General features: G+C 37.9%; 1 protein-coding gene across 7 annotated transcripts in view; it reads left to right on the forward strand.

The window, feature by feature from the left end:
• The window catches only part of LOC126195139 (rho GTPase-activating protein 17-like), a 354,101-nt gene that overhangs the window by 243,280 nt on the left and 91,343 nt on the right, over positions 1 to 19,478 (forward strand). For all 7 annotated transcript variants that reach the window (XM_049933640.1, XM_049933639.1, XM_049933638.1 and 4 more), the window contains exon 10: positions 10,778 to 10,987. In XM_049933640.1, the coding sequence (XP_049789597.1) occupies positions 10,778 to 10,987 (210 nt within the window). The remainder of the gene's footprint in view (positions 1 to 10,777; positions 10,988 to 19,478) is intronic.

Raw genomic sequence — 19,478 nt, forward strand, 5'->3', positions numbered from 1 at the left:
AGAATATTTGAAGAGGAAGTTTAGGTTATCGAAATAGTTCATCAGAAGATGGTACAGCAATATCAATTACTGACTTTGTCCACACTGTAAATATGATCCTCCCACTGTTCTAGAAAATACCAAGTAATACAGTGTGCTGATGGATCACTGGACTCCTCTTCCAAAGGACAGCAGTAAAGTCCTTGTCCAGCCATCCAGATTGTAGATTTCTCTACAACACTTCAGGTGAATATCAAGATGGTTCCTTTGAAAGAGAACTGCTGTCTTCCTTCACTCACAAGGGGAGGCCGCCAGTTGTGAAATTCAGATTCGATTCATACTGCGCATAATAAAAGCTCATGGCCAGAGGTGTAATGTGGCAAAGCACCAAGATGCACTTCTCAACCGTTGTCGAGAAAATCGACAGTTAAAAGAAACCGTTGCGGTGAAATACTCTCTACGATCAATTATTTTCTACAGCGTCGCGGCACAGCGGTAAGCGCTCGGATTTGTAATCCAAAGGTCGCTGGATCGAATCTCGCGCCATACAATTTTTTTTTATTATTAGTTTTTTGTAATTCAAATATATATATATATATATATATATATATATATATATATATATATATATATATATATATATCTAAAAAGAAAGATGATGAGACTTACCAAACAAAAGCGCTGGCAGGTCGATAGACACACAAATATACACACAAAATTCTAGCTTTCGCAACCAACGGTTGCTTCGTCAGGAAAGAGGGAAGGAGAGGGAAAGATGAAAGGATGTGGGTTTTAAGGGAGAGGGTAAGGAGTCATTCCAATCCCGGGAGCGGAAAGACTTACCTTAGGGGGAAAAAAGGACAGGTATACACTCGCACACACACACATATCCATCCACACATACAGACACAAGCAGACAATATGTCTGCTTGTGTCTGTATGTGTGGATGGATATGTGTGTGTGTGCGAGTGTATACCTGTCCTTTTTTCCCCCTAAGGTAAGTCTTTCCGCTCCCGGGATTGGAATGACTCCTTACCCTCTCCCTTAAAACCCACATCCTTTCATCTTTCCCTCTCCTTCCCTCTTTCCTGACGAAGCAACCGTTGGTTGCGAAAGCTAGAATTTTGTGTGTATATTTGTGTGTCTATCGACCTGCCAGCGCTTTTGTTTGGTAAGTCTCATCATCTTTCTTTTTAGATATATTTTTTCCACGTGGAATGTTTCCCTCTGTTATATATATATATATATATATATATATAAAAAAACTATTAATGAATTGCTTATGCATGTTGGTGAGGGCGGATCGCTCTCCAATTGTACCGCCTCCATTTTTCCGTTTGTTTAACAGGGTGTACCAAAGCTCTCACGTCCGCACTGATTTTCGACGATGTTATAAGTTGCGCTAGGGATCGCATCTACCTGCTTTCGAAGTTAGCAGGGAACTACGCTGCTATGCGGCGGCTCGTTTCGGCCCATTCAACATCTGTCCTTGAAGTGTAACGAGCGAGTAACGGAGTTTATATTTCATACCTGCCACAGCAAATTTGTGTTCGTGGGGTCTCTATTCTAATTCGTACGTTTGACTTACGCTATACGTATTCGTTTCGGAATATCGTTTCTATGTCTTCCGTTAACTATACATGGTTAACATTATGAAGACAATTAATAACATTTGTGAAATACAACTTTGTTTGCGGAAAATATAATGATGTTCGAAGTCGCCAGTTTTTCCACGACAAACGACTTTCAACAACTTATTATATGCATAATTGTTGCAACTGATTGCCGGGAATTTTATATATATATATATACACACACACACACATTTGAATTACAAAAAACAAATACTAAAAAAAAAAAAAACTGCATGGCGCGAGATTCGATCCGGTGACCTTCGGATTACGAACCCGAGCGCTTACCGCTGTGCCACGACGCTGTGTAAGATTATTAATCGTAGAGAATATTTCACCGGAACGGTTTCTTTTAACTGTAGATTTTCTCGACAACGGCTGAGAAGTGCATGTTGGTGCTTTGCCACATTACACCTCTGGCCATGAGCTTTTATTATGCGCAGTATGAATCGAATCTGAATTTCACAATTGGCGGCCTCCCCTTGTCAGTGAAGATAGAGCTCTCTCATCGACTGGGTGTTAAACTCTTACGATCTTTAATTATTATTATTATTATTATTATTATTATTTTTATTTTAAAAAAAAGAGTGGCAAATCCAGAATGGAATAATGACAATATTATAAAAAGGACAGTTGCTACTCAACATATAATGGAAATGTTGAGTCACAGATAGCCACAACAAAAAACAAAAAAACTGTCAAACATAACGTAGCAGCCAGACTGTGTGTGTGTGTGTGTGTGTGTGTGTGTGTGTGTTTTCTGATGAAGGTCTGTTTGACCGAAAGCTTTGTTTGACAATCTTTTTGTTGTGCCTATCTGCAACTCAGCATCTCTGCTATATGGTGAGTAGCAACTATCCTTTTCTTAATTTTTTATTGTAAGAAATAAAAAATTCAAAATTTACAGAAACTGCAGTGTAACAATATATAAAAGGTAACAATGCTGTTGATCTGATTTAACAATGATCAATGAAACTGAGCAAGTCACCTTTCCCAAAGACATCACTGAACCCAACATCCATAATTTGCAAACTACCTGCATTGAGGTGCTGATCAAATACATCAATTTGGCAGATGTGGTTAAAGCATTGAGGGAACATGGGTCTGTGCACATAATTTCAGTGGCTGAACGAGACACTGGTTTTATCCCCCAGCAGATATAGTCTACAGGACCTAAAAGTGTATCCTTCATTCTATTGGAAACTGCAGAAGGCTGTGATGTTGAACCCCTGCAAAATAGAGATAAGATTAGATTAATTATTCGTTCCATAGACCCATAAAAGAGGGGATCCTACTGGGTGTGGAACATGCCAGATAAACCCATTACAAAAATATAATTAGAAAAACTTGAGTTTCATGAATTTTAATGATTCTCAGTCAATAAACAGTCAAATTATGTACATGATTTAAAATTAAAGTTCCACTATTTACAGACTTCAGACTTATATCAGCTTTCCATACATCCATCATTCGCGCAGTAGGTAGTTACTTGGCTATTACAACCAAGTATTGTCATTCAAATGGTCTACTGCACCTGTTGAGATATTCATGGGTGAAATAGGAGGAGTTGGCCACCAAAAATTCTTTTAAACTATGTTTAAATTGTGCCTTGTCTGAAACTAAACTCTTAATGGTTGCTGATTGAAAATATGTGTTGCTGAATACTGGATCCTTTCTGGGCAAGAGTAAGTGATTTTAAATCCTTATGTATATTGTTTTTGTTCCTAGTACTGATACTGTGTACTAAGCAGTTAGTTGGAAAAAGAGATGTATTATTTACAACAAACTTCATTAAGGAATAAATATACTGAGAAACTGTGGTTAGTATGCCCAATTCTTTGAATAGGTTTTGACATGATGTTCTTGGATTTACACTACACATTACTCTTATTATACGCTTCTGTACTCTAAAATTTTTTTCTCTGTTTGTGGAGTTACCCCAAAATATGATACCATATGACATAATAGAGTGAAAATAAACAAAATATGCCAGTTTTTTAAATATTTATATCTCCTATGTTTAACATCATTCACATTGCAAACACTGACTTGTTTAGGCGCTTTAGCAGTTTGTTAGTATGTCTCTCCCAAGTGAATTTATTGTCAAGTTGTAAACCCAAGAATTTTATACTCTCAACTTCTCCTATTTCCATGCCATCATATTTTATACACACACTAGAAGGAAATCTCTTGGAAGTTCTGAACTGCGTATAGTGTGTATTTACAGACTTCAGACTTATATCAGCTTTCCATACATCCATCATTCGCACAGTAGGTAGTTACTTGGCTATTACAACCAAGTTGTAAGTCTAATGACAGTGAATTGGCTATGAACCACTTACTAACGTCAGTGAAAATTTGATTAGCAACCCTTTCTAAATTTATATTTGATATACTATTTATTGTAATGTTTGTATCATCTGCAAATAAGACAAACTTGGCATCTGGTAATGTAACAGATGACAGGTCATTAATATAAACAAGAAAAATTAGTGGACCTAGTATGGAACCTTGGGGAACACCACATGTAATTTCTTCCCAGTCAGATGAAGTCTGATTGCCTACTGCTGAAGTGTTACGTTCATAGAATTCTTGGAGAACAAAGGTAATTTACTGATAACTTGTTGTTTAAACTATTATAATTATATCAGCACAATTTAAAAATGAAAGAGTCAATAGGTAACAACAATAGACTTACAAGATAAGAATTACTCAGTATTACATATTTTAATAATGCTCTCTCTCTCTCTCTGCCATCACATTCAGTCACTAATTAGAACATGCGCTTAATGAAGTGATGAAGGATGTAGTCTGATATACGCCCAGTGGAACTCCGCGAGAACGCCGCTGCCTTTCCTCAAAATGTTCCCATTTAAGAGTCCTGATATGAATGATATGTAGCAGTCTTTTGGATTGTGCTTGTCTGCCTCTCAACATTCCTCTATTCCCCCCCCCCCCCCCCCCCCCTCCAATCTCTCTCTCATATAATACTGAGTAATTCTTATCTTGTAAGTTTATTTTTGTTTCCTATTGACTCATTCCTTTTTAAATGGTACTGATATAATGATAATAGTTTAAACAACAAGTTTTCAGCAATTGTCTTTGTTCTCCAAGAATTCTATGAACTATTTTGCAGGAGTTCAGCACAACTGCCTTCTGCAGTTTTCAATAGAATGAAGGATACACTTTTAGGTGCTTGAGGATAATATTATTGTCACTTTTTTCCCATGACTGTAACTGTTACAGAATATGCAACTACAAATAAAATGCTATGTAGAAGCCTACTCATGGATCACAATCTTTTCAAGTTTTTGTGTGAAATGTTTGCTCATTGAAATAGACTTTCTAAAAGATTTTTTAAAAAAATTGACCTACTTAGGAAGCGCATTATCATGAACAGTTTTGGTGCTATGCGATTTTCAAGGTATCAGCTGAAAAGTGCCAGGCGATTTTTTAGTGATTACTTTTGAAAACATTGTGGGAGTGAACAGTGATTGAAGTGTTACAAATATTTACTATCAAAAACAGTCTTGATCACAATTTATTTATTACGGTGACCGGTTTCAACCACTACTGTGGTCATCTTCAGACCAATGGATAAGGACCTCCTCCTGCTGGAGAATCACTACTCGTAGTGAGGGCGGTCCTTACTCACTGGTCTGAAGATGACCACAGTAGTGGTCGAAACCACAATTTATTTATTACAGTGACCGGTTTCGACCACTACTGTGGTCATCTTCAGACCAATGGGTAAGGACCTCCTCCTGCTGGAGAATCACTACTCGTAGTGAGGGAGGTCCTTACTCACTGGTCTGAACATGACCGCAGTAGTGGTCGAAACCGGTTACCGTAATAAATAAATTGTGATCAAGACTGTTTTTGATAGTAAAGATTTTGTAGTGAATTGCAGAAGTTTGTTAAACTTACGATAAAATCTGAACCATTTATCATACGACCTTAATTTTTTTTTTCTTTTGTAGCTAGTACCTTCAGCTACAGGAATATGAGCAGAGTACACCATTAGGCCTCATACTTCTAAAGAAAACAATACTTGTGTTAGAGTTTTTGTACGGAAAAAATTAAAGCTTTGGTTTGAAGTCATATTTAGCCACATGTAATATATTTGAACTTAAAATTTGTGTTCATATTATCAATCTACTTAGATTCTTCATGATATAATATTTGTTTGTGTGTTTCTGTCACATATTTTTAGAAAATGAGGCACCCTGAAAAAACTGACCCTAAAAATGGGCAAAACATCTATAATTTTGTCAATAGTTCCAACAGAAAATAACATAATACCAATAAGTTTTAGACTCATTTATTGACACACAAATGTTGACCAACACATTTGGGATGTAACCCCTTCTTACAGTGTACACATATTGTTCTTGATCGTCGCCTCCTATCTTTTGTAGAGCACACAACGCAGGCTTGCTCCTTCTTTCCCGGTAGTATTTCTACACCATAAGCTGTGGGGGGTGCTGAATTTGCACTTGATCTAGTGGGTGCTAAGTTATGTATCTTGAACCACTCCTGGACAACGTGCAGATGATTTTGCTGTTGAATTTCATACATGTGAGTGGTTTCTTGGACAAAGATAAATTTTCTTTATAAAGAATGTAAGCATTCAGAAACATTCTGCCATTTATGCTGAAAACCACTTTCTTCCATAATTTCACAGTCTTCCTCTCATCCAGATAACAGTATGTCGTCATATCTGAGGAATTGACCTCTCCCTTGTATTTATTATATTGACGTATGACATCAGGTTTCTTCAAAGGTTGTTGTTTGCAAATACTTCTCTCAGACACTGTTGCGGTAGAGGAGGAACTGATCAACAGAACTGGATTTTTCTGTGACTTCTTTTCTCTGAAGCCACAGAGAAGCACAAAGGCTTTTCTAAAGAATTTGAACTGCCCAATGTCAAATCTGGAAAGAATATTAGGTGGGAGAAATTTTCTGTTCCTCCATATTGTGCCAGTGAGGAAGGTTCCCATGGAATACAGTTTTTCCACTACTGGAGTTGATGTGAAAAAATTGTCACAGAAAATGTGGTACCCCTTGTTCACGTAATTACCAAGGCCAAGTAATTTTGTAATAACTACATAGTCTAATCCGTGCTCTTTTACCTCCACTCTGTCAGCTTCACATCTTGCTTCATGGTACACATAAAATCCGAGGCAGTAGTTTGCCACTGAATCACATAGCATCCAGAACTTTACACCCCATCTGTGGTGATGTTTATAAGGGAGATGCTGGATGAGTCGAGAATGAGTTTTAGAGCCAACAAGACTATCGTCAACACTCAGCTGTTGATGAGGCGTATAATGGTGACGAAACACATTATTGGCAATGTTCAGCATAATATCAAACTTTGCAGTGGGATCATACGCTGGATGCCCAGGAGGGTGCAATTTTGTATTGCCTGTCAAGTGGAAAAATTTTAGGAGCAACTGAAATCTATTTCTTGAAAACATTCGGGAAAACCATGGAGTTGCCGTATCTTCATCTATGGACCAGTAACTAAAAATTGTCGGTTTCTTTACGAGTCCCATATTTAGTATTACTGCCACAAAAGCCCTCATTTCTGGCACTGAGGTAGGTTACCACTTTCTCACACAAGATTTCACTGATAAGTTTACGTTTGCTTCGAGAAATTGCCGAGCATATCTGTTTGTTTCCGTTTGGCATTATCGTCAACAGTTGCACTGAAAAAAACAAGTTAAAAAAATCAATTGGCGTAGCATTTATTGGTACATGTTTGGGGCCTGGTAATTCTGAATATGTGAAGCGGTGAGGAGCAGGATTGTCCAACTAATGAGTTCCAATTTCAGCAAATGTGTCGCTGGCTGCAGTCAATTCTTCAACATCATCTTCCTCGCTGCTGGTTGCAGATTCAGCTATTGATGACTCACAGGATGAGATATCATGACTAGACCACTCATAGATCGATCCACTGTCCGAAAAACTTGAAAAATCGTTCTCACTTTCACTACTTTCTGCGGTATACATCACACTCAAATGAGATTTCTTCCTTGGCGTCGCCATATTACCTTCGAAACAAACGAAAAACCGCCATGTGTTCGGAACTCGTAAATATCGACTATTGGCATCGACAATGGAAACGAAGTACTTGACGACTATCTTTCGACCTTCGTTTATCTCCTGACATCGATATACCACGATCTGTGCCTTAGTTTGCAAGAAAAGTGCACAAAAATGGCAGTATGATTAGATCATACCTGGCACTTTTTGCGTGTACCATGTGATCCGATTAGATCGTATTTGGCACTATAAGGGTTAAGCATTTTTCAAGATTTTTCAAGATTTTTTAAAAGCCTGCCAGTATATGAGAGACAAGGAACTGTAAACTCATATTATATTTGGAAGCAGGTTCAAAGCGTTACTTGTCGACTATTTGTTTTATAGTTGTCTGACAATTGTAATTATAAAATCATTTTAATTCAGTTTTCTATTAGTAGACTAAGTTGCTGTATCCATCACTTGCTTTCATATGTAAGTCATATTTACACATGTACCTTGAACACTTTCCTAAGAAACAATCTTTGACAAAGTTAATGAAAGATGACTACACATGAATCTTAAAAGATAAACAATGTAATTGATGTGGTACATCGACTGAGTCTGGTTTTCCTAATGTGCATCTGACTTGATTTGTTTGTCTGAAATTTCTTGTTCATAGTGAAATTTACAATTGCTAGTGTATATGTTTGTTAAAGTAATTGCATGCAGGAGCATAGACAGATACATGCAGGAGCCTAGACAGATGTAGGGCAATATAATGTAGGTAAAATGGACATCTGTGTGAAAGTCAGTTTTCCTATTGCATGCTTGTGGGAGAAACAACTTAAAACAACTGTAAACTTTATTAACAACAATATTGAAAGGATAAATTGCTACTCATCTCATAGAGGAATGTTGAGTGGCAGACAAGCACAATGCAAAAGGCTGCTACGCATCGTTCAGATATCAGACTGCATCCTTCATCACATTAGACAGTAGGGGTGGAGGAAGATGATGGTGCTGCCTATGGAAGTATACAGGGACATAGTTCGAACAGGATAGCTGGTGGTAACTTTCCCTGCAATATATACATTTTTAATCTAGCCACATGGCAGTGGGGTGCTGCACCAGTTTCTTATCATTTTGATGGTATACATGTCATCATAAGCTTCACGGTGGAGATGGATGGGAAGTTTCCTTTCCTAGATGTGTTGGTCGAATAGAAATCAGATGGACAACTCGGCCATTCAGTGTATAGAGAACAGACACATGTAGATCTATATTTCAACAGGTGTAGCTTTCACCGTCTAGCTGAGAGGAGAGCTATGCTGAACACCTTAGTAGAAACAGAACTATTTCGGACATGGATCACCTTGGTTCCGACATTAAGCATCTGAAGCTGGTTTTCAGAAGGAATGGGTATTCTGTTCGTGACATTACACCAACACTGTCAAGAAAACCAAGATGCGATACTGTTCAGACAAGCCAAGAGGACCAACGCATAGCTTGGCTTCCAGTCTGTGGTGCAACAACTGGCATGTTGTCTAAACTGGCAAGGAATCGGACCAGTCATCTGGCCACCCAGAAAAATTAATTAAGTGTTGCAACCGGTTAAAGATAATCTCGGCCTGTGTGTGCAGGAATTTATACATTCATTGCGAGTTTAGCAATAGTTACATGGGGCAGACTATATGGTCGGTCATGTTGGCCGAGCGATTCTAGGCGCTACAGTCTGTAACCGCATGACTGCTACGGTCGCAGGTTTGAATCCTGCCTCGGGCATGGATGTGTGTGATGTCCTTAGGTTAGTTAGATTTAAGTAGTTCTAAGTTCTAGGGGATTCATGACGTCAGAGCCATTTGAACCAGACTATACGGACCGTTACCATCGAGCATTACCTTAAATACAGGCAGTTGGATAAATCAGTGGTGGCAGAGCACAGCCTATTAAATAAGCACAAGATTTTGTTTGAACAAATAAGAACACATGCTCACACGTGGACCTATTTGAATTCTGTGATTAGAGAAGCAGTGGAAATTAGTTTTTGTGAAAACAACTTCAATAGAGACCCTGGCTCTGCACTTAGCAATGCATGGGAGTGGGTGCTTGACAAGGGAAAAACAGAGAAATACTTCTCACAGTTCACTGCATGATGTAGTGGATGGCGTTGCGGGCAATGTTAAAATGGAGAGTGCAAGCAAAATCTATGGACTGTATGCACCATCATGACATAATCCAGCCAATCGGATGCCATCCTGTGAGTATAAAAGAAGGAACCTTGCCAGTTCACAACAGTCAGCTTTAGTCCATGATGACAGTGATGGAGGATATCTTTGGAAGCTCGGAATTTTATCTGAATTTGACGTGGCAAGTTAATCAAGACCATTTTATGCAACATATCCTTTGTTCTCTAACCCCTCTGATCTCATCCCTCAGTAGTTCCTGTCCTCCACGTACATATCCCCTTCCGTGCTCCCACTCGAGTCGTACATGGGCCTTTTATTCTGCCAGTGCACCTGCATAGTCTTTTCTCCTCAGTAAAGATCAGTGCTGCACCCCAGAAGGAGTCGCAGTGCCTGGAGATGACAGGGTCATTTGTATATGTGTGAGAATTGTGCTTGTGTGAATGTGTACAAGTTTTGTTGTCTCCATGCGACGAAGGATGTAGTCTGACACCTGAATATTATCGATCAGTCTTTTTTCTTGTGCTTGTCTTTCACTCAGTGCCTCCACTGTATAATGACTACCAATCTATCCTTTCCATATTGTTGTTATTCCATTGCATATTAAGGAAGAGTAATGAAGCAAGTCAGCAAGCACTCCACAGCTCTGAAATGATAAAGGAAAGACTTCCTCAAAACACTAAAAGCTGCAATATCAATAATTTTAATAGGAAAGTTCTAGTAGAATGTAAATAATTTAGAAGTTCTTTTGTATGTGCCTATCGACGACTTAGCGCTTCTGCTATTCGATGACTGGTCTCCTTTGTTCCTAAATTGTTAATAACAATAATTTTTTATTGAAATGAAAAATGTTTTATTTTGTTAAACAGTGTTACTGTATCGTCTTTTGGCAGTTTGGAAAGACATACCTGGATGAAATACTTTAAAGGAAACTTAATTGAATGCATTTTTTTCAGAGTTCAGAACCAGGAGATACGCTTACAAGAGTTGTGGAAAGTAGTCCAGAAGCTTCCGACAGCGAATTTTGACAATTTACACTACCTCATTAAGTTCCTTTCTCATCTGTCACGCAATCACGCTCTAAACAAGATGACACCACAAAATATTGCAATTGTTATTGCTCCAAATCTTATGTGGGACAGTGAGACTGACGCAAATACTGTCGGGTGAGTTTCTGTATCCCTTATTTGAATATTAATATAAATAAATTTTGTTGGTAATTTGCCCTTATTTTGCATTTCATACACCACAGAAAGAGGATATCAAACAGTGGAAAGTTGAGTATGGAATAACAACAATAAAAGTTGGTATATCACTCATAATTATCAGATGAAACTAAGACAGGCTTTCATAATACTAAGTATCATCACACAGTCTGATTTCTTGTTTCTTGGTTGTACAAAACTTCGACATTCATTGCGTACATACAGTTTCTGAATGGGAGGTGTTGTGTGTGTGTGTGTGTTTTTTTTTTACAGTATTTTGTCAGTTATGCCCCTTTTTTTAATCCCTTATATGAGGCTGTTCCAGCCCATATCTGCCTGCAAGCAGAGGTAGGCAGAGGCAGGGGTGGGCAAACAGTTCACGTGACAAAGAAGCTGTAGAGTTTGCGACTGTATCTCAGTCGAACTTCCTCTTGCAGGGGTGGACAAATTGTACCTGCACACATCAGGACAGTATGTGAATGCAGCACAATGAGTCCCTCTGGTTGGTTTGTTGCCTATGTTAGCTGCACCTGTCCATGGACAATATGACACATGATTGCGAGTGACCGTGCCCTATATGTATATAAGAACAGCCATGGAAAGTATGTTGTTGGCTCCACGAAACCTCAGATGTTTCTTTATTTTGCTTGTGTTAGCTCTGAAAAAGGACTTAGTTCAGAAACATAGCAAGGTGTCATCCATTTATACGTGTTTGTGAATGCTGCTTATTGATTTTCTACTTGATGTGTAGTTATCAGTTCTCGTACAACTACATTGGAATAACATTAGCACATTTCTGAAAGGACCACAGATTTTGAGCGTCATAAGTGGGAAAACATTATTGAGAAACATCTAATTTGGTAGTGATTCGATTTTTGTTGTTGTTGGTGAAAATGCAGAATTAAGGGTACTGTATGTGGAGTAATAAGCAATCTGATAATGCTACACTTCCTGATATATTGTCTCAATAAATTATAATTCAGAATGCACTTTTAAGAAAACATTTTGAATCGCACACAGAATTTCTCAAAATCACATGTTAGTATACAAGAACCAAAAATGTGTTAAATATGACATCAGCTAAATCCAATATATTGGATGTATACACTTCTACCATTAACCTGTTGGAATGGAGGAAAATCAGACAACATGAGAGCGTAGCCTGATCCAAAACACATACCTGGCTTGTGATGTAGACTTAATAAAAGTATGCTAAAATTGTAATTTTTATTGCACTTCTATTAAAACAAGCAAATGTCTTCATTTAGCAGCTCTTCATTAGTGAATCGCTACTGGTAATTGATAGGGGTTTTCATTTAAACCAACTATTGATGTATTGTACATCTTGTTAGCCTCACTACAATGTAACACAATAAGATATTGTGCATAGTCCTGTTTTAATAAAGGTTTGAAAAAGAAATCAGTAGTTGACTGTTTTGTCAGAATGTTAATATTGTATTGTCCATCATAGTTAATACGTTCATCAGTTCTTAGTTAACTTCAAAACTCAAAACATAATGCGGCACTGTGTCCATTGTTCCAATGGTTTTTGACATTGTAGGGACTGGCAAAGGTTCTGATTCATCCTTGACTTTGTTTCTTTTTCATATGTTCCTGCAAGACTTGATTAATTGTCATGAAATGAAAGACAAGAACACCACTGTCACATTTAACATACTCATTGAAGTTTAAGGCAGTGAGCATGTTCTTCTTGTTCCACTATTTGCTGTCTTTCTTCAGCTGCAATTCCTTTGTTTTCTAAAGTAATGTCTTCTGTAAGTATCTGATGAAAACTGGCCATCTTGAAGTGGTTTGAGATAGTGCTTACTTGTATGGAATCCGAGGCACCCATTACAAAATATATAGTGTGCAAGATTGTAATCATTTTCATTATAATGTCAAGACACGCCAGCCTCTTCTGTACAAAAATCTTCCTGTATTTTTGTTTTAGACTTTTTATAATGCCTCGGTTAATTGTTGAAGGTGGCGTGTACAACTTGGAGGAAAAACACCATTTTTATATTATATAGAAACAACATATCGATGGGGATGTGTTTCACATGGGTGAATAAACTGTAGGCTTTTTACTATTTTGAACACCCAGCCTTGCATCTCAGGCAGGCAAGGGTTGTTATCCATGTGTTTGCATTAGACATATATTTACATGGAAATGTTTGTACATTTTTAAAGCATTATGGACTCTTCACCTTCCCAGTTGTCAGTTGCACCATCTCTGTTCCATTTTCATTACAACGTAATAAAACAGTTAGCTTGTCTTTACTAACTTTCCCGCATGGCATTTTTCTCCTTTGAACTTGAGAGTTTTGTTGGGCAGAAGGTGAAAAAATAAGCTTGTTTCATATGCACCAGAAACATCACTGGGACTGTTCTTTTCTGTTATTGATGGAAGAGTATTTTTCAATGGCTGAACAGTGTCAGTGTTCACGCTTGGAGCCTCAACTCAAAACATGTTTATACACTATATTGTGTGTGTTGTTGAATGTTTTGATCCAACCATTGGATGCTTTGAAATCGATGAGTCCCAACTTTTGTGTCAAATGTATTGCTTTAGCACGAAACACAGTTATATTGGTTGGAATATTCAAAGCAATTCGGTAGTATGTTTTCCAGTTCTGGAAACTGACCTTCACACACTAGTTTTCGTGTGCTGTTCACTTCTTCCGGACATGCTGCCTTTTTGTTTGCTGCTTACTGTGTTTAATGTTGATGGAGGAGTCAGATTTGATTCCTCATGGAATGGGTGGTTCCAGTGACTTTGTTTATTTGAAATTGAACCAATGTACATCAATTAGTTGCTAGTAACTTCTGCAGATCTAGTTTTTAACCATTGTGTGGCTGTCATCAGTGCTGAAAACATGTAAGAATATATTACATTAAACACATGCCTGACTCAAGCTGTATGAGTTTTTTGTGAGCTGAAACCCCTATTCATGAGTTTTCTAAGAGAGTAAATGATGAAGCAACTTGCTAGTAAGATGTCAAATCATTATTATTGCTTGTCTATATGAATAACCTATACTATACTATCCGTATCAGTATTTCAGTTTACACTATGGCCCCTATGTGTATTGAAATACTAACATGTACAGTATAGTAGGAGCTATTTATATAGACAGGCGATAATGATGATTTGACTTGAATGTTACTGTATCGTTTATTCTTGTGCAAAGATTGTGATTCATGAATGTCTTATCGTAGTGTATTCTTACATGTTTTTAGCACTGGTGAGCCACACTGTGATTGTAACCTACATCTTGAATAAACACATTATTAGCCACTGATTGATGTATATTTACTCAGCTTGATGGAGGAATGTTAATTTTTTGCAAATACAAAGGGTACTAGGAAAGTTTTGCAATACAGCTTTATGTATTTAATTTTTTAAAGTAATTTCTGCCACATTGAATACACCTCTCCATCCTCTGGAACCAATCCCTAAACCAATTATCCCAGGTTTCTGTAGGGAGTAAGGCACACTCGTCCCAGGCCCTCAGGAGGGCCTCATAACTTGATAACTGCATTCCCTTCAGCTTCCTTTCCACTTGCAGGAACAGGGCAAAATCACAAGGAGAAAGGTCTTTACTGTAAGGAGTATGCTGAAGAAGTTTCAGTGCTGTACTCCACAGATGCTCCATGCATGTGTTGGCATGGAGAGCTGGATCATTGTCGTGGAGGAGGAACTAAGTGTCCTTTCTTGACTTCGGTTGCAGGTTCTCCAATGATTGGATGACCTTGGGCAGGCACTACTCAAAGTACCACATAGCTATGACTGTCTCCTGTGTGTACGAAACAACACACTCCATAATTCCGCCTGTTTTTTTTTTTTTGGGGGGGGGGGGGAAGCTATCATTTTCTTCTTTACTGATCAGGGTTTTCTGATAAGTAGGGGTGTGTCGTCATCTCCGAAGACCCAAACTTTGTTTGCGTCTCGGTCAGCACGTCATAACAGTACGGCCAAGTCTTGTAACATGTCGTGGTGTTATTCCCATACTGAGATTGTCCTTTAGAAAACTTCTTTAACATCTCCCGGCACAAAGTCACACATCATGTCATCTGCTCTTTTGTTAATCTATGCGGCACCCAGAGACATCCAAATTTGTTTACTTGCAAACGATCATGCAGATTTGTACGAATTGCTGGTGCATTTAGCCCTAAGGTATCCTTTGTCTGCTTATAGATCACTCACCTGTCTCTGTCGAGCATTTTCCTCACAGCATCAATGTTTTCCTCCGTAACTGATGATCTTCGCCTTCCCATCTTCTCAGCACCCCCCCAGAGTGAAATTTCCTCTTTGGAATTCTCTGTACCACCTGAACATAGTTGTACGATGTGGACACACATCACTGAGTGCAATAGTCGTTTCTTCAGAGCAGTGCTTTGCGTTAAATCATGCATGAAGCTGCACCCAAAAACTGTCTGAATCTCAGGTTCGTGACCATGTTGCCAATACCAAGCACTTCTAGCTAACGCTGCTAGTGGACAACTGTGCCCACAGACCTGGCACAGCGGCTAAAATACAAGTATGAAGTATTCCCAGAACACAGCAATAATCAGTCTGTTGTGTTGTATTGCAAAACATTCCTAGTACCCTTTTGGCACTGAATGAAATTTTCACTGTGCGACAGACTGTACACTGACATTAGTCAACGAAATATCAACACACTTCACATGCGAATTTCAGTCCACTTCCTGAGAATAACATTCCACTTTTCTTCGTTTGTTAACTGTCCCACTGTCTTTTTGTCAATGACATACACAAACAAAGAACACCAGCAGATGAGTTGTTTGGTATCTGGTTTATTGTTTGGCCACTACGGAAGTTGAAAGTCGTCGAAGCTACTGTCAACCTATACAAATTACTTTTGTGCCTCAGTTCTTCCATAGAAAGAAGGCTAGGAGAGTGTTTCTGTTAGAAAGAGTGGATAAGCAGTCATTGGCATTCGACTTGCGAAATGAATTGACATTTAGTTCCAGTATGATGAATATGGAGGAATTATGGGCAAAGTGTAAACGGATTATAAATTGTGATCTGGAAAAGTGTGTTCCGAGTACAGTATAAGCCTGCTCTCATATTCCCAGAATTAACTTTTTTGTGCCATTTATGGCATTTTTTATCGCTCATGGTTGTGAAATGGTCGTACAGGAAAATTCCCACTTTATTGCCACCTCAAAGATGCTGTGTCCTGTCACTTGTATTCCAACTATAACACCACGCTCAAACTCGCTTAAACCTTGATAAATTGCCATTGTAGCAGCAGTAACCAATCTAACAACTGTGCCAGGCACTGGTTATCTTATAGAGGCACAGCTAACTGCAGCACTTTATTCTACCTGTTTACATCTCTGTGTCTGCTGCTCGTGGTCTCGCAGTAGTTTTCTCGCTTTCCGAGCATGGAGTCCTGGGTTCGATTCCTGGCGGGGTCAGGGATTTTCCCTGCCTTGAGATGACTGGGTGTTGTTGTTGTGATCATCATAATCATAATCATCATTCACCCCCATTATCATTGGAGGAAGGCAATGGCAAACCACCTCCACTAAGACCTTGCCTAGTAAGGCCGTGCGGGGTCTCCCCTACGCTCTGTAAAGAAGCATGGGACTTCATTCACATGTCTGTGTATTTGAATACTCATGCCTATAACAGTTTCTTTGGCGTTTCAGTGTAACTTTGAATTAGAAAATGGTCAAGCAACATCATTGGTAATGCAGAACTGTCATACACAAATCAGTTTTGAAACATAAATCAAGGTTTTATACTTTTTGTCAGTTAAATGAGAAAAGTACTCCTTTTTGTGTAAATAGCTGTGCTGTGATATCTCTGAAGCAAAGTTAATGCTAGGGCAGCTTGCTGTACATTGAAAATTATTGCTTTTCATACTCAGATAAGGCCTTTTTGTAGGTAAAATTATAATATATTCACCTTCTCTGATAGATTTCAGAGTTGGTGATTGTTTTGATGAATTTAATTAGTACAGGACTGCATTGCACTTGGCCTACCATGACAAAGAAGTAATAAAGATCTGAGTCATTTTCCATAGTGTCATTTAATGATTATCACTCAAAGGTTATGGCCAGTACAGGTAAACTGTTTATCAACAATTCTGTAAATAAAAAAAAGACCCAATCAACATAGAGTGTACGTTATCCTTGATTCATCAAAATGTTTTTATTGAGTTGAAGGAATGTAAGATTACTAGACAATCCTTGCAAAGAGTGTGAAGACAAAAGCCTCAGCCTACCTCTTCTCTTGAGGCGGTGTTCTGCCTGGTCAGTTTTATTTTCAGGCTTGCCTATAATGAGTGGATTGAATACTCTGGCTGATCAGGCTTTTGTCACATTTGGAAAAGTAACTCTTTTTTTTAAAGGTAGAGTCCTTTTTGACTGTATGTACCCTAGTTGCAACTATAAGGGTATAGCTATTACTTATAAATGAGTTAATTAACAAATGACTAATTTTATTAGGAGTAATGATCTCAAAAAATAAAGAAATTTCTACCCCAAGTAAGGACAAAAATAACTTTTAATTGCAAATGTGGCAATGGTAATGAAATTCATCCTTTACATTTCATAATATTCTAAAAGCCAGTAGTTTCTAACCCCCTGATACTTTTTCTTACAAATGTTATTTTATACAGTGTTATATGGATTAAGCTCGCTCAGTCAATAGTTAAGATTGATGTCTTAGCAGGTGCAGCTTACTGTAATTGCAGATCACAAATGAGAGAAATTAAGAAACAATATGTCTGATATTAAATAAAATTACACAGATGTTTTTGTACGAAGATTAATTATTTCCACAAGCTGTGACATGGCTGTGAATAAAACAATGATCCAGAAAATGTAGAATAAATTTCTTTACTTCCGTCTGTGATCACTAAATTATTAGATCCGTAGACTATCGGTTTTAGTCAACAATGACCATCTTCAAATCTGCAGCAAAAGATAGGAAAAACAGAAATACTTCAAATGCATTGTCTAAATCTTAAAACAATAAAAGAGGCCATAGTCAAAAGTGTTACCAACATACATGTGGTAAACATTGCTTTAAATATGACGAGGCATGTGTTTTAATAACATGCCATAATATAATGGAGCCTTCATGGAATCATCAAAAGATTAACACAAAATCAGCTTAGCGTTGTTGCACATATTTTTAAATATGGTCTAAACTAGCCACAGCAAGATGGAGTCATCTTGTTAACAGTGTTGGTGTTTGTAACAAACTGCTGTGCAGTAGCCACAAAATGTTTGTCATAAGCTCATCACATGTTGCTACTGTAGGCGTACACGTTTATGTCAATTATATAATTGTATGATATGGAATAAAAAGAATAATTCAGTAGGTAAAGCCTATAATGAGTTTACCAGGTGTGTAAGTCATTACAGTAATTAAATGCAATAAATTAAAAACACAACTAAAGTTAGGTTGTTAAAGAGGAAATAATTAAGTGACAATAATTCCGATGCACTCTTGTGGCAAATTTTAGATAAAATTAGAATGACGTTTGTAAGAACAAGCTTATGGAGTTAACAGAATAATATAAAAATGATGAAATAAATAAGAAAATAAGCCAAATGGATGAAACCACAGACTGTAGTAAGTAATCAGCATCCTGTGTTGCCATGACCGCCGGAATGCCACATAGGCGAGAAGTGGTCAGATGGACTTAACTGCCAGAGGTCGGTCCCCTCATATCCTGCGACATGCCTTTCCAAGAAAAGAATGATAAAACACTGTACCACTCAATTAATTGGACTATCTAATTAATGAAATATATAAACAGAGAAGGGTCAATATGCTCAAAGTAAAGAAACAAAGTAAATATGTATAGATGTATGTACTAGGTAAAGGCAAAGGCAAGATATATTTGAGAGAGACATTAAGTGATTAAAGTAGAACATTGTCAAACAAAGCAAAGTATGCATTGGGTACAAAATCGCTCTGCCCATTGAGCACCTTTGCTGGCTCTTGTCCTTCCACTTTATAAATTTCAAGCTCTTTCAACAAGTCGAGAGCACGACCTTTTTGCACCTCGTGGAGAATACACATGCTATTCGCAGTTTTCCCTGTAGCGTGACCAATTTCTGATAAGTGTAATCCCAAAGCAGTTTTGTTCCGTGGTTGTGAATGCACCTTAAAACTTGCATTAAAAGAGTGGCTGGTTTGGCCCATATAATATTTGTCAAGTTATTACAATGAAACCTGTATCTCCAGAGCCATCAAATTTATCATACACCCTTTTCAGTTTATGTTTCACTCTCAATTTCAGGGTGGTGGTAACTTGAAAGCCGCATTTAATATTAGATTTTCTGAAACACTTATTCATTTGCCGGGACATTTTGTCGTGCAATTTCATTGGAATGTTCTTCATTCGTTCCTTATTGGTTCCAGTTTCTGGATGAGTGTGCATTTACGTGCTGTTTATTACTCATT

The sequence above is a fragment of the Schistocerca nitens genome, chromosome 7 (assembly GCF_023898315.1).
Source record: "Schistocerca nitens isolate TAMUIC-IGC-003100 chromosome 7, iqSchNite1.1, whole genome shotgun sequence".
Taxonomy (NCBI): domain Eukaryota; kingdom Metazoa; phylum Arthropoda; class Insecta; order Orthoptera; family Acrididae; genus Schistocerca; species Schistocerca nitens.